At 39.9% G+C, this 16,285-nt stretch overlaps 1 protein-coding gene across 2 annotated transcripts in view; it reads left to right on the forward strand.

Moving 5' to 3' along the window:
• The window catches only part of GLRA3 (glycine receptor alpha 3), a 156,607-nt gene that overhangs the window by 125,607 nt on the left and 14,715 nt on the right, over positions 1-16,285 (forward strand). For both annotated transcript variants that reach the window (XM_060013620.1, XM_060013621.1), the window contains one exon: positions 12,788-12,931. In XM_060013620.1, coding sequence (XP_059869603.1) covers positions 12,788-12,931 — 144 coding nt within the window. The remainder of the gene's footprint in view (positions 1-12,787; positions 12,932-16,285) is intronic.

Raw genomic sequence — 16,285 nt, forward strand, 5'->3', positions numbered from 1 at the left:
TAAGATATCATCCAAATGAAAATTGTAAATCTGTTTATAAGATTAAATGCTTTTCTATATACGGATAAATATCTCAAGGGCTCTGAGTAATAGTTGAAGTTCCATAGTCAATTTGTAAATGAAATTGCCAGTTTACTCATCGATTTTTTTCTCCACGAGCTAAACAGAAATGAAAGCTCATTCATTCCGTAAGTTGTTATCCAGATAGTGGGGCACTTTAGTGATTCATTTAAGGAAATTACAGTTTCTGTGAGGCAGAGCAAAAAGGCATCTGGATACAGAGATGAAAGCAGAATTGGGAGAGCATAAAGGTTTGTGTGGAGGAAACAGAAATGAAGAAAGCAATAAATTAAAAAAACAGAACAGAGACAGGAGTTTTTTTTGTTGTTGTTGTTTTTAAGGAAAGAAAGGTCTGAGATGACTTCGTAGTTTTTCTCAAGAAGTTTTTTTTAAAGGCATTAATTTCACCGTGATCTCAGGGAAGGAATAAATTTTCAATCATTAGCTCAAATACACACATAGATATATACAAAACCTCTCCATCTCTCAGATCATAGAGACACTGGAAATATGATAACAGATTTAAAGAATTGATTAGCAAACAGATATCTTAAGAGTTGGTGATTATATCATCTTAGGCTTTGTGATAGTTAAGGAATGGGTTATGTACAGACGTTATGTACATTAGAATTCAGGATGACAGATGCTGAAGTCCCAGAATAAACAAGAATTATCCTATTGGATGAGATCATTCAAAAGAGTAGAATTCTCTTGAAAAACGCAATCTTGATTCTGCGATTTGGAAAGGCAAGGGGCGAGGGCTCACACTTGCATTTAGGAATAGGAGTCTGAAACCACGCACCTTAAGATCTGCTCTTCTCAACCTCACAAAAGAACCCTCAAATGCCTGAAAATCTTGCCACAGAAACATCCACCATTCTCATACTGACAAAAATCCAGGAAGGAGGAAAACAAAATTAAATTCAGGAAAACAATAGGGGATTATCAGACACAGGAGGAAGAAACAATAAATCACTAATTTATGATAATCGCTTAGTGTTCTGTCCAGGCTCTCTGCCAATGCATCTCTTGTAGATAAGAAGGAGCTTGGAAATTGGTCAAGTAAGACCCAAAGTAGAAAATCTCAGAGAACGTACTTGAGCCAACGCCTTGTGAACTACAGACCTGAGATTCCTCGCTGATATTTCCTGTTGCACTGGCTTCTGCGGTGTCATAGATCAGACATGTAATAGCCCACAGCCAGAAGACTCCTGTGATTCATTTCTTGGAACTTGGAGCAATCTGGCATTTCCGCAGTGCCTGCATTAGGTGGCCAGAAGAGGGTGACAATGCATCCCGTGGCCAGCATTTTTTCAAAGTTGCAAAACTTAGGAGCACTTCCTAACATTGTGTATTTGGAGGAGAGTGAGTGAGAAAAAATGGCAGTGATCATAGAGCCATGTCGTGGAGGGTTTTATAGAAGTTGGTAAGGATTAAGTTTATTTTGGATGGAGTTTGGAAGAATCTTAATAGGAAGAGGTAAAAATGGAAACAGAGATACTACCAAGAAAACTATAGCTCAGAGCAGAGGATGGTCTGGCTAGATTGGTAGTTGCAGAGATGGAGAGTAGCAGATGGGTTTAGAAAGAGGTAGATTTTTTTTTTTTGAGAAAATCTCAAATAGAGATGAAATAGACAGGGTTTGCTTATGAACTGGACTTTGAGGAGTAAGGGAAAGGTGGGAGTCAAGGGTAGCCTTAGGCTAAGTAACTGGGCAAGTAGTGGTAATAGTTACTCATGGGGAAGGCTGGGGGAGGTAAGAGTTCTATGGTTGAACGTGTTAAGTTTGAGATGTTTATGACGGTCACATGGAATCATCAGAAAGGACACCCAAGGCTCAGACTTCAAGGAGTAAACTACAGATGCATAGGGAAGCAGACCAGAGATGGTTCTTCTAAGAGTAAAAGAAAGGGGGAAAGAAGATGTATTTGTGGTTGGCCCTCCTCCTCCAGTTGGAAATGGACCTGCATATTCAAAGTCCCTTCTCTCCTTTCCTCTTCTAGGTCCATCTCTCCCCCACACGCAGAACAGGTTAGACAGCTCAGTTAAAAGCTAGACGCACTCACCCCAAAACTTTCCCCCAAACTCGTTGAGATTCCTAACATTTTGTGATTTTTTTTTTAGATGTGAAAAGCAATCCTCTCTGGGAGAATTAGATTTTAATCAGGGGTCAAAGAGAGGATAGTATTAGTCACTGAACTATTTTTGAGTATATATTTGATTTACACTGATACATAGTTAAGATCCTGGCACTGAGGGAATTATATTTTTTATTAAGTGTAGGGATGGGTAAGAATAGAGAAAATCATAGGAGGGACAAAATATCATTTTAATTTGTAAACTATGATTCTAGAAAGAATTGCTTTAGAAAACTCTGGGAAGATCTGGGTATACAGCAATATTTTTCCCCATTCAATTTGTTTGTGAAACCCACCAGGAGTAGCTTTTTGAGAGGACAAACTATCTCTTACATATTTTTATCCTCAGAGCCTAAATCAGTACATGATATGGGTCTATTGAGTAAATGTCATGCAGATAATTTAAAGACAGTGTGAGCTTTTAAACTTTACTCCATAGTTAACTTGAAAAGCAAGAATATGCCATTTTTCATCTCTCTCAAAAAGAATGTAAAAACTCAACTGAATTACTCTTATGTAGAATCATATATTCCCCTGAGAATCACCAAATTAATGAAAAAGAATTTAAATATTGCCATGTATCTACTGTACAGTGTAATAAAAACATTGGTTCTTAGAAAACATAACAATAGCTTTCACATTGTTTTTTTTTTAACATCTTTATTGGTGTATAATTGCTTTACAATGAATGGTGTGTTAGTTTCTGGTGTATAACGAAGTGAATCATCTATATGTATACATATATCCCCATATCTCCTCCCTCTTGCGTCTCCCTCCCACCCTCCCTATCCCACCCCTCTAGGTGGTCACAAAGCACTGATATTAAGTTTTTATTCTTCATAAAGACACCAACTATAGAAGTGATTACAGCTGTCAGAACATATAAATCTAACTGCTATATTTATATTTGGATGCCATGATTGTGTGGGCACACAAAGATCTACATGACATTACACAGAAAAGACGGGATGGGAAGGAAAATGAAGTATTTGTATTCACTACTCTGTTCTTTTCTAATTAGCTCTCATTCTTCTCAAAAAAAATACCCTGCAGTTTTAAAGGAGAGTAAATTGTAAATATCAGCGGTAATTAAATTGGGCAACGGGCAATGGATTCCAATCTTTATAACCAGGATAATTAATCATGATAAAATCCAATATACACGTATTCAGGACACCAGAAGCAGACTTTCTCTGTTTTCTAATAACATTGCAAAGTAGAATAAATGCAGATTTTTCTGGAAAAAAAAACTTTCTTCTGGAAAGAAGTCTACAGAACCTATGATGCTTATATTCCTTTCCCTACATTATAAAACTTAATTTTTAAAAAAATTATTTATTTTTGGCTGCATTGGGTCTTCGTTGCTGCTCGCGGGCTTTCTCTAGTTGCGGCAAGTGGGGGGCTGCTCTTCGTTGCGGTGCACGGACTTCTCATTATGGTGGCTTCTCTTGTTGCGGAGCACGGGCTCTAGGCGTGCGGGCTTCAGTAGTTGTGGCTCGTGGGCTCTAGAGTGCAGGCTCAGTAGTGGTGGCGCACGGGCTTAGTTGCTCCGTGGCATGTGGGATCTTCCCGGACCAGGGCTGGAACCCATGTCCCCTGCAATGGCAGGCAGATTCTTAACCACTGCGCCATCAGGGAAGTCCCTAAAACTTATTTTTTAGAATGAAAAAGATAAAGCCTTGCAGTAAACCAGCTCTGCACATTCAAGTGGTAATTTATCAAGCTAATCTGGTCCCAGATTATCACATGGCAAGTAGTCAATGGTCTCCCAGCTCATAAAAACACTTCATTATAGTTAATGTGAGAATGTTGCTGGGGAGACTTTCATTGTATTTCTGAGGATACAATGTTTCCCTGATCTAGTTTTGCTTCTGCAGAGCAACTATTTTGTTTTTATGCGGTAATTACTGTGCTCATAACTCCTTTTCTACATTGTCTTTTAGGAAGCTGATTGCTAGATTTTCGGATCAGAACCAACAAACATATAGGACCTTACAGCATGTATTTTATGTGCTGACTTCACTCTTAACTCTCAGATAAAAGTTGAAGAGGCTGGAATATTAAGATACAGAGAGTTATTTCTACTTAGTGTGTTCACAGTTGTTAACTTACGGTGGTAGCTTCAGTAGAAGCAGCCTAATAACCAGGTGATATATTGATACAATAGTAGTTGAGTTTATGGCTCTTTAGCCAGATTAGCTGTCTTTCGATCCTAGCTTTGCAGCTTGGTAGCTGCCTTAGTCTGTTCAGGCTGCTATAACAGAATACCATAGATGGGCTGGTTTATAGACAACAGAAACTTATTTCTCACAGTTCTGGAGGCTGGGAAGTTCAAGATCAAGGTACTGGCAGATTCAGTGTCTGGTGACGGCCTGCTTCCTGCTTCATAGCTGGTGATCTACTAGCTGTGTTCTTTCATGGTGGAAGGGGCAAGGGAGCTCTCTAAGGTCCTTTTTTTTTTTTTCCTCGGTACGCGGGCCTCTCACTGTTGTGGCCTCTCCCGTTGCGGAGCACAGGCTCTGGACGCGCAGGCTCAGCGGCCATGGCTCACGGGCCCAGCCGCTCCGCAGCATGTGGGATCTTCCCGGACCGGGGCACGAACCCGTGTCCCTGCATAGGCAGGCAGACTCTCAACCACTGCGCCACCAGGGAAGCCCTCTGAGGTCCTTTTTATAAGGGTCCTGATCTCATTCATGAGGGCTCCACCCTCATGGCCTAATCACCGCTCAAAGCTCCAGCCTCCTAATACCATCACTTTGGGGGCTTTAGTACAACACTGGGACTTTGAAGGGACACATTCAGTCTATAGCAATAGCTATGTGACAAGTTATTTTACATGTCCCAGTCTCCTCATCTTTGAAATGGGAATAGTTTCCTCAACTATTCTGGGGATTAAAAGTGTTACTACTAAGAATACTCAGTAGTTTTATGGACACTACTAAGAATATTCTTGGCATGTTAGTTATTATAATTATTTCTGTAATAATAAATGGCCGATGATGGCAAGTCACTTCACATGGTTCAATCAGTTGAACATTATCTGAGAGCCCATAGTATAACGAGCACTGTGTTGGGTCCTAGAAATACAAAGGCAAATAAGATCTGGCCCTTGTCTTAGCTCACAAGATATATTAGCCTAAAAGGAGAAAGATATGTAAATAGATAATGTTGATACAGTGGGGCCAGGTCAATAATAAGATGAATTGTTTGTTGTTTGCTATCAACACATAGTTTGCTAAAATATCAATATAGATCTTTCACCTTGAAATCCTCAAGAACATACTCATTTTTGAATCCTCCTAACCAAAGTTTTTGGAAAATAGCCCTTAGGGATTGTGGAACAGAGTCATTGGCTGAAGGGGGGACATTTAAATGATGCTATCCAGCAGTCACCTTATAAGAACTACCCACAGATAAACATCGTTACAACTGTCATGAGTGACCTGAGACAAGGGTTCTAGGAGCAAAGCAGAGGTAGGAAGGCAGGAAGGGGCTGTACGGTTCTGGGCATTTGTAGAAGGTTTCCCTGAGAATGTCGTTTTTAAGCTGAGACCTGAAGAATTAACCAGTAGTTACACAAAGGAAGGAATGTTCCAGACAGAAGTTAACAAGGAGTTCAAAGCTGCTGAGTCAGGATGGAGCTTGTCAATCGCTTTCAGGTGCCAAGAACTGAAGGAAGGAAAGTAGAGCACAGTAAGCCAGTAAGAAAGTGGCCTGAGATGGTAACTGTCAGATCTGCAGAGAGGCCTTTGCAGATCATCCCCAACTAACACAGCCCCCCTCGCACTGTCCTTCTCTTCCCATTACCCTATTGCAGTTTCATTCTTGCAGTTCTCTTAAATTATCTTTATTTATGTGATTATTTTTTACTGTATGTTTTCCCCCACTTGAATGTAGGTTCAATTAAAGATGTATCTTGTCCGTCTTCCTCATCTCTGTAACTTCAGCACTAGGAGAAACTGCGAAACAGGTTATTGTGGTGGAGATCAGTGCAATGGCAGTAGGAGAGGACAGAAAATGATACATTTGAGAAATAGCAAAAAGGTAGGATTCCCAGGCTTGGGTCTTTGATATGAGAGAATCCTAGATTTGGAGGTGAACAACCACGAACAGCATACCGCCTTTTCACCAGGAGGAAGTGGCCGTTGTGTGTGTTTGCTGTTCATTTGGCTGAGTCTGGTAGGGATTCATAGCTTCTTTTTAAGTCAGATTAAGTCTGAGGTGCGTGTGCCATCCAGAAGGTACTGTCAGGTAAGAACGTGGTTAGAGAGGGGTTCAGTCAGGAAATGGAGATTTGCAGGCCCAGAGCACAGAGGAGGAACTGAATCCATGGAAACAGGTAAGGGCTAGAAGTGAGAAGTGTCAGTGTGAGAATAGAAGGGGCACAGGCCATGTCTCTGAGGATCTCAGGAAGGGGAAGAAAGGCCCGCGGAGCCAAGTGGGGTTGGGTGGAGGGAAGAAACCCGGAGAATGTGGGTCAAGGAGCCACAGGAAGAGCGTGCTTTGAGAGAAGGAGGTGGTCTTCCACACGTGGCTTTGGATTGGTTTCCAAGACAACAGTCTTCCTGCCTGGTGCATCTAATTAGCAGATATTCAGGTTTCATTTTCTCATACTCATATGTCCAAGGAGTCACACTGAGGAGAGATGGTTGCTTAAAATAGAGTCAGGGTTCCAACAGCACGGTGGACAATGGGACTTCAGCAAGGTGGTCCAGAGGGATGGGCTGGCTTAGAGTGAGACTGCCTCAAAGGACAGAGGTGACAGCGGGTGGAAAGAAGGTGATATTCTGAGTCACAGAGGGAGTGAGTCGTGTGTTGTGAATACACGTGTGTTGTGAACGTGTTGGCGTAGGAACTGCTGCTTTATTTTGAAGTTACTAGCGCTAGAGTTCCAAACTTCCCAGGGCCTGTGCTTGCTGTCCGTGGAGGGGCAGAGATGATGGAGGAGAAAGAGAGTTGAAGTTGGTGATGGGAGTCAGGAGAGGATGAGGAAAATAGACTTTTCAGGCTCAACGCTCAGGTACGGATCACAGGCAGCAGAAGGCTGGCTGCACAGATGATGTTTGCATAGGTCTATTGTCATTGAAAACAGTCATCGGGTTCATTTGGAAGTTAAATATCTGATTTAATCTCTTTGGTCATGTTATTATAGATCCAGGTTGTTAAAAAATGCACACACACTCTATGAGTTATATTCTTCCAGGAAGGGTGTAGCTTGAGACTGTGCCTTTGAAAGCTGTATTATATCTTCCAGGACTGTATGTATTTGAGGGCAACCAGAAATTTCTGACATAATTGCAGAGCTCATGAGATTTAAATCTACACTTTACAAAGAGCTGGACACTCAGCACAGCACTAGAATAAATTGAAGGCATACATCTCTTTGCTCAGTAGAGGTCATTCTGATCAGTAGAAATCACACTTAAGATGCAGGAGGACTGACATGGCCCGCCTGAGCTGAGGTGTTGGCAGCAGCCATTCCGCACTAGTAACTCCGGTCAGAAGAGCTGGGTGCAAGGCCTCTGCACGTGGCCCCCTGTGAGCAAGTGAAACCTGACTAAGCACAAAGGGGGAAAAAAAAAGCCATCACAGAGCTGTGACTATTTTCAAGGCTAATCTTTTTCTCTGTGGAACACTGCCTTTGGGGCAAAACAAGGAAGAAGCAGGTGATTCTAATGTGCAGCGCAGGACAGCCACTGCAGGCCAGCTTCTCCAACTCTGAAGGCATGCCAGTCATGTGGCTGACAAGGTCTTGATGATCCGGCTGGGTGTCAGGCCTGAGCCTCTGAGGTGGGAGAGCCGAGTTCAGGACATTGGTCCACCAGAGACCTCCTGGCCCCATGTATTATCAATCAGCGAGAGCTCTCCCAGAGATCTCCGTCTCAACGCTAAGACCCAGCTCCACTCAACAACCAGCAAGCTACAGTGATGGACACCCTATGCCAAACAACTAGCAAGACAGGAACACAACCCCACCCATTAGCAGAGAGGCTGCCTAAAATCATACTAAGTTCACAGACACCCCAAACACACCACCGGACACAGTGCTGCCCAAGAGAAAGACAAGATCCAGCCTCATCCACCAGAACACAGGCACCAGTCCCCTCTGCCAGGAAGCCTACACAACCCACTGAACCAACCTTACCTACTGGGGGCAGACACCAAAAACAACGGGAACTACGAACCTGCAGCCTGCGAAAAGGAGACCCCAAACACAGTAAGGTAGGGAAAATTAGAAGACAGAGAAACACACAGCAGATGAAGGAGCAAGGTAAAAACCCACCAGACCAAACAAATGAAGAGGAAATAGGCAGTCTACCTGAAAAAGAATTCAGAGTAATGATAATAAAGTTATCCAAAATGGACAAATTTATAGAAAAGCACAACCTTCTAAGACTGAACGAGGATGAAATAGAAAATATACACAGACCAATCACAAGCACTGAAATTGAAACTGTGAATAAAAACCTTCCAACAAACAAAAGCCCAGCACCAGATGGCTTCACAGGCGAATTCTATCAAACATTTAGAGAAGAGCTAACACCTATCCTTCTCAAACTCTTCCAAAATATAGCAGAGTGAGGAACACTCCCAAACTCATTCTATGAGGCCACCATTACCCTAATTCCAAAACCAGACAAAGGTGTTACCAAAAAAGAAAACTACAGGCCAATATCCCTGATGAACATAGACGCAAAAATCCTCAACAGAATACTAGCAAACAGAATCCAGAAGCACATTAAAAGGATCATACACCATGATCAAGTGGGGTTTATCCCAGGGATGCAAGGATTCTTCAATATATGCAAATCAATCAACGTGATACACCGTACTAACAAATTGAAGGAGAAAAACCATATGATCATCTCAATAGATGCAGAAAAAGCTTTCAACAAAATTCAACACCCATTTATGATAAAAACTCTCTGGAAAGTAGGCATAGAGGGAACTTACCTCAACATAATAGAGGCCATATATGACAAACCCACAGCCAACATCATTCTCAATGGTGAAAAACTGAAACCATTTCCACTAAAATCAGGAACAAGACAAAGTTGCCCACTCTCACCACAATTATTCAACATAGTTTTGGAAGTTCTAGCCACATCAATCAGAGAAGAAAAAGAAATAAAAGGAATCCAAATCGGAAAAGAAGAAGTAAAACTGGCACTGTGTGCAGATGATATGATACTATACATAGAGAATCCTAAAGATGCTACCAGAAAAATACTAGAGCTAATCAATGAATTTGGTAAAGTAGCAGGATACAAAATTAATGCACAGAAATCTCTTGCATTCCTATGAAAAATCTGAAAGAGAAATTAAGGAAACACTCCCGTTTACCATTGCAACAAAAAGAATAAAATGCCTAGGAATAAACCTACCTAAGGAGACAAAAGACCTGTATGCAGAAAGCTATAAGACACTGATTAAAGAAATTAAAGATGATACAAACAGATGGAGAGATATAACATGTTCTTGGATTGGAAGAATCAACATTGTGAAAATGACTATACTACTGAAAGCAATCTACAGATTTAATGCAATCCTTATTTAAGTACCAATGGCATTTTTCACAGAACTAGAACAAAAAATTTCACAATTTGTATGGAAACACAAAAGACCCTGATTAGCCAAAGCACTCTTGAGAACGAAAAACAGAGCTGGAGGAATCAGGCTCCCTGACTTCAGACTATACTACAAAGCTACAGTAATCACGACAGTATGGTACTGGCACAAAAACAGAAAGATCAATGGAACAGGATACAAAGCCCAGACATAAACCCACGCACATATGGTCACCTTACTTTTAATAAAGGAGGCAGGAATGTACAGTGGAGAAAGAACAGCCTCTTCAGTAAGTGGTGCTGGGAAAACTGGACAGGTACATGTACAACTATGAGATTAGATCACTACCTAACACCGTACACAAAAATAAGCGCAAAATGGATTAAAGGCCTAAATGTAAGGCCAGAGACTATCAAACTCTTAGAGGAAAACATAGGCAGAACACTCTATGACATAAATCACAGCAAGATCCTTTTTGACCCTCCTCCTAGAGAAATGGAAATAAAAACAAAAATAAACAAATGGGACCTAATGAAGCTTAAAAGCTTTTGCACAGCAAAGAAAACCATAGACAAGATGAAAAGACAATCCTCAGAATGGGAGAAAATATTTGCCAATGAAGCAACTGACAAAGAATTAATCTGCAGAATATACAAGCAGCTCATGCAGCTCAATATCAAAAAACCAAACAACCCAATCCAAAACTGGGTAGAAGACCTAAATAGACATTTCTCCAAAGAAGATATACAGACTGCCAACAAACACATGAAAGGATGCTCAACATCACTAATCATTAGAGAAATGCAAATCAAAACTACAATGAGGTATCACCTCACACTGGTGAGAATGGGCAGCATTAAAAAATCCACAAACAGGGCTTCCCTGGTGGCACAGTGGTTGAGAGTCCGCCTGCCGATGCAGGGGACGCGGGTTCGTGCCGCGGTCTGGGAAGATCCCATATGCCGCGGAGCGGCTGGGCCCGTGAGCCATGGCCGCTGAGCCTGTGCGTCCGGAGCCTGTGCTCCGCAAGGGGAGAGGCCGCAACGGTGAGAGGCCCGCGTACTGGGAAAAAAAAGAAAAAAAAAGAAAAAAAAAATCCACAAACAATAAATGCTGGAGAGGGTGTGGAGAAAAGGGAACCCTCTCACCCTGTTGGTGGGAATGTAAATTGATATAGCCATTATGGGGAACAGTATGGAGGTTCCTAAAAAAAGTAAAAATAGACCTACCATATGACCCAGAAATCCCACTTCTGGGCATATACCCTGAGAAAACCATAATTCAAAAAGAGTCATGTACCCCAGTGTTCATTGCAGCTCTGTGTACAATAGCCAGGACATGGAAGCAAGTTAAGTGTCCATCGACAGATGAATGGATAAAGATGTGGCACATACATATAATGGAATATTACTCAGTCATAAAAAGAAATGAAATTGAGTTATTTGTAGTGAGGTGGATGGACCTAGAGTCTGTCATACAGAGTGAAGTAAGTCAGAAAGAGAAAAACAAATACCATTGGCTAACACATATATATGGAATCTGAAAAAAAAAAAAGTTCTGAAGAACCTAGGGGCAGGACAGGAATAAAGATGCAGACATAGAGAATGGACTTGAGGATACGGGGAAGGGTAAAGGTAAGCTGGGACGAAGTGAGAGAGTGGCATGAACATATATACACTACCAAATGTAAAATAGATAGCTAGTGGGAAGCAGCCGCAAAGCACAGGGAGATCAGCTCAGTGCTTTGTGACCACCTAGAGGGGTGGGATAGGGAGGGTGGGAGGAAGACACAAGAGGGAGGGGATATGGGGATATATGTACATGTATAGCTGATTCATTTTGTTATATAGCAGCAACTAACACAACAATGTAAAGCAATTATACTCCAATAAAGGTGTTAGAAAAAAAAGATGCAGGAGGAGACCCAGAGGGTCCCTTTGTTGGCATATTTCACATGTAAGTTGACACCATTGGATGTGGTGTAAGTTGACACCTCTTTTGAAAAGAAAATCAATTCATTCCAAGGTATTACCAGAGTGTCACTCCAGAAAGTGAATTTCCATATGAATCATCACCTATGGCTCACTTTTCCCCATGTTTTGACATTTTACACCTTCATTTATCTGCCCATTCACTCACACATGGGTCAAACAACACTGTGGCGGAGAACAAAACAGATGCCATCTGTCTTCAGAGACTTCACACTCTAAACAGAAAGAGAACAAGAAACAAGCAATTACAATGCAATGTGTTCAGGTAAGCGCAGGTTTCCTGGGATTCTGAACCGGATTTGGGTGAAGTTTAGTGTGAGACCTGAAGGGTTAACTGGGTGTATGTAGGAGAGTGTCCTTTTTTTTTTTTTTAGAAAAAACACATAATGTTCAGGGCATCATGTCTGCATATTACACTCAAATAATTCAGGCAGAAAAGCATATAAAGATGGAGATGAGAGAGAGAGAGGGAGGGAAGGAGGGAGGGAGGGAGAGAAATGTAACTTAATGTTAACAACTGCAGAACTTGGGAGTTCTTTTTACTGTTCTTGCAAAGTGTCTGTAGGGTTAAAATTATTTCAAAATAAAAAACATTTTTCATGAAGAAAATAAGGAGCTACAAGTTCAACAGCATTATCTGTTTCAATATTACTTCATACTTTTTCAAGCATTCTGCTACCCTAAAGGTATATTTCAATGTTACTGCACACTTACCAAGCATGATACTATTCTACCCTGAAGGTAAAATTACATTTCATCTTATTTTCTTTCATCATACATTTGATCTAGCGCTTCATTTGAAAAAACTTATTAGGAAAAAATACACATTTTAATGTATGACTAAAACATAAAACTTGCAGAATTAATTTCTGAAAAATTTTTAAGTAAAAAAAATGTTTTAAGTAAAAAAAAAAAAGAAATGTTACTTCATTGCTTTTTTTCCCCAAGCTGGTATATAAATATTATAATTCATTATTGTGCTCAATGGAAGTGACAAGTCAATTTTCTCGCTGTTTCTTTCCTGGCTAGGTTTCGTATGTCAAAGCTATTGACATTTGGATGGCAGTGTGTCTCCTTTTCGTGTTTTCAGCACTACTGGAATATGCAGCTGTCAATTTTGTATCGAGACAACATAAAGAACTTCTGAGATTTCGACGAAAGAGAAAGAATAGGGTAGGCGATTAAATGCATTAAGTTCTCTGGGATACAATTCTCCCTGGAAAGTGAATTTGGCATATTTAATAGGGAGGTACAGAGAGGAAATGGGGACAGGGACTAAATGAACGGATGTTCCTTTGGTTTTGTCCAGCTGAAACTTACATTGTCAAAAATAGCCTCAGGGAGAAAATGGTAACATCGAACTATACACAGCAGATCTGGTGACATGAGAGTTTTATCAACTTCTTTCTAATGTATGTCCTGGAACAACACCATTATTTGTTTCCACTAACAAAATCTATCATTTCTTATTGGCAAGGTTGCAGTGTTTCTGATGGTTTTACTTGACATAAGTCAACAAATATAGCTATTAAAGTTGTACCTTTTTTCGAACTAATTCCTTTGTTTCCATCAAATATCACCTATTTATTAATACTATGATGTTGATGTAAAACTCTGTGGTCTCCTTTTTATGTACACTTTTATGTTTTTAAGACATTTCTTCTGAATCCCCACTCGAAACACAATAAGGTGTATTTTTGCCTTGCTATCACTTGATAAGTCAAACCCAGAAGAAATTTTATTTAGAGCATCTTTGGGAGACCACATGAAATTGTAGGAGTAATCTCCTAATTGGATTTGTAAGTACAGGATGGCAGTTGTTCACCTCTATTAAGACTTGTAATGTCATCTCTCTTTATAGTTACATAATTTCAATTAGCCCCTTTCCTTTTCTGCAAGGGAGAGTCTCTATCAACCAGCATATCTTTGAGTTTACTTTTAATGTGAATGTGCCAACTGACATTTTGAAAGCAAATGGTCTCTTAATCAAGAGAAATATCAAAGTTGTATATTACAGGAGAAATTGTGGCCAGAATCCAAAATACTGTAATATTTAAGTCAAAACATTCTCAACTCTTAAAAGTAATAGTCTGGTTTATATGTAGTGTGCATTTTTAAGGATTTAATTTTTTAAGGAATTTCTTATGGTTTCTGAATGACTGACTGTGATTTATATATTTTATAAATTTTTTTAAGAAGCTCTAAGCCATGATCTCCCAGTGCTAAGCCTACTCAGTATTAAACATATTCTAAGGCAGTAACTTATCCAATCATGTCTAATTGACTCCCCAGAATCATCACCTGCTCCAATAAATACCCCAATTCACTGTAGCATGGAAGGAGTTTCAGCATTGCAATACTCTGGGTAACACGGTGGACAGAAGAAACAATGCCAGGGCTTGCATTTGATCAAATTTTTATAAATATTAAAGCACATCATTTATACATTAACATATATTTTCATGGAGAGATTAACTTTTCTTTATCTCCTGCCCCCCACCTCTCCCAGTCTGCTGGTTTCCTTATACTTTTCTCACTCTGCCCAACCCTCCCTCTCTCTCTTTCCTCCTTCCCTTTCCCTCCCTTACTGCCTATTTGCTCCTCTCTTTCATATGATACCTGGCACAGGCTGAAGCACTGTAATAGAACAAAGCATTCTGTATCACAGGGTGAAGCTGTTGTCTTTTTTTCCCATTAATGACTGATTAAGACTATTTTTTCCTTCTAACATGAATCAGAAGTAAAGCAACACTTATTTCCCCCTCTAATTTTCGTTCACTTTTTTACATTTGTTTTTCATTTCTGTACCTTTTTTCTCCTTCCTACATGTAGGATGTATCAGCCACGTGCTGCAAACACCAGAAATGGGAAGTCGTTCACATGTGGTGTCCAAAGGGAGGTCTGAGAGCTCACACATTTTCTGCACCCATCACACATCCAGCAGTCAGAGTAGCTAATGGATAACGTAACAGGCTACAAGTTTAGATACTCAATTCTGATTTCTCCTTAAAAAAAAAAAAAAAATCCTTACCAAAGCAGCTCTTTATCCAATTTTACCACCTGCAAGTGTATTGGGATAAAAATATTTGACACCCCTTATTCTTTGGCTCACAGAAAGACAGCAAGATTAATGTTTCTAGTGATTGGCACTCTAGAAAAGTATCAAAATGCAAAAATAGTTACACCTGATTATTTTCTAATCACTATTTGAAATATTCAGGGAGCAAATATTGTAATTAACATTTAGTGCAGGAAAAAAAATCCAGTGTTTTTTTTTTTTAAGTTCACTTCATACTTTGGGGGGTGGATACCTTGCATATGTGAAAGTCTATTAATTGATACATATGTATGTTAAGATGATCTATGCAATTAAAACCAATTGTGCAATTATATTTAATCATCTATGACTTTAATCATCTATCTCTGGTTTCTCAATCCTTTTTGGTCCACTTTACCTTCCCACAGACAGAAGCTTTTGCATTGGAGAAGTTTTACCGTTTCTCAGACACGGTAAATTCACTTTCTTAACTCTAAGTAGAGGAATGTGGTCATTGGTAGAAATGCAGACAGCATACTGTGCACTCAGGCAGTGTTTGGTGGGGAAACACAGCCCCTTGCACACTTAGAGCTGAACAACCACCAACCCCCTTCAGCTAAGGATACTCTCTTTTTCTAACAATTCCCTTTGTCTTCCTTCGCTCAATCAAAAGATATTGAAATATTGTCTTTCATCCTATTAACCAAACTGGTCAAAATGATTTTAAAATATATATTAAACAGAAATATCACATGTATCTTATAATAGTCTCCATAGAAGAAATAATCATATGCCTTGACAAAATTAGTTTCAAAATAAATGGGAAATTTATTTATATAAATAAGTTCTGAAAACAGCCCCTCTTGCCAGAAAATAGAGACCTAAAAATAAGGCAAAAATAAAATGCTTTGTCCGGCCTGTGTATCTTAAGCATCCTTTCTTAATGTTAAAACATGTTGAGATTCTTTAGAGTAAATGAATGATTTTGGTTTTGATAGCATCCTCGGAAGTGTTCGATTAAAAAGAGGTCACAAGGACACATGTCCAATTATAATGGCTAAATATTTAGAAATGTAATCTACAGTAGAGCATATCAGTAGCTTGACTTGGAGGTCCATAATATAGCACTCAGTGATTAAATTTTAAACATACCAAAAGCCAAGAATTTAGCTTGGGAAATCATATACAAACAGTCCAGTCTACTAAATTAAAATTTCTGGGATACAGTGTATTTTAAAATACCTCCCCAGGGACTTCCCTGGAGGTCCGTTCAGTGGTTAAGACTGCGCCTTCCAATGCAGGGGGTGCGGGTTTGAGCCCTGGTCAGGGACCTAAGATCCCCCATGCCTCATGGCCAAAAAAAACAAAACATAAGACAGAAGCAATATTGTAACAAATTCAATAAAGACTTTCGAAAAAAAAAAAAAGCTCCATATCAAAAAAAACAAAACAGAAAAACCTCCCCAGAAGATTGTACTACACACCTTAGT

Source organism: Delphinus delphis, chromosome 6 (assembly GCF_949987515.2).
Source record: "Delphinus delphis chromosome 6, mDelDel1.2, whole genome shotgun sequence".
NCBI lineage: Eukaryota > Metazoa > Chordata > Mammalia > Artiodactyla > Delphinidae > Delphinus > Delphinus delphis.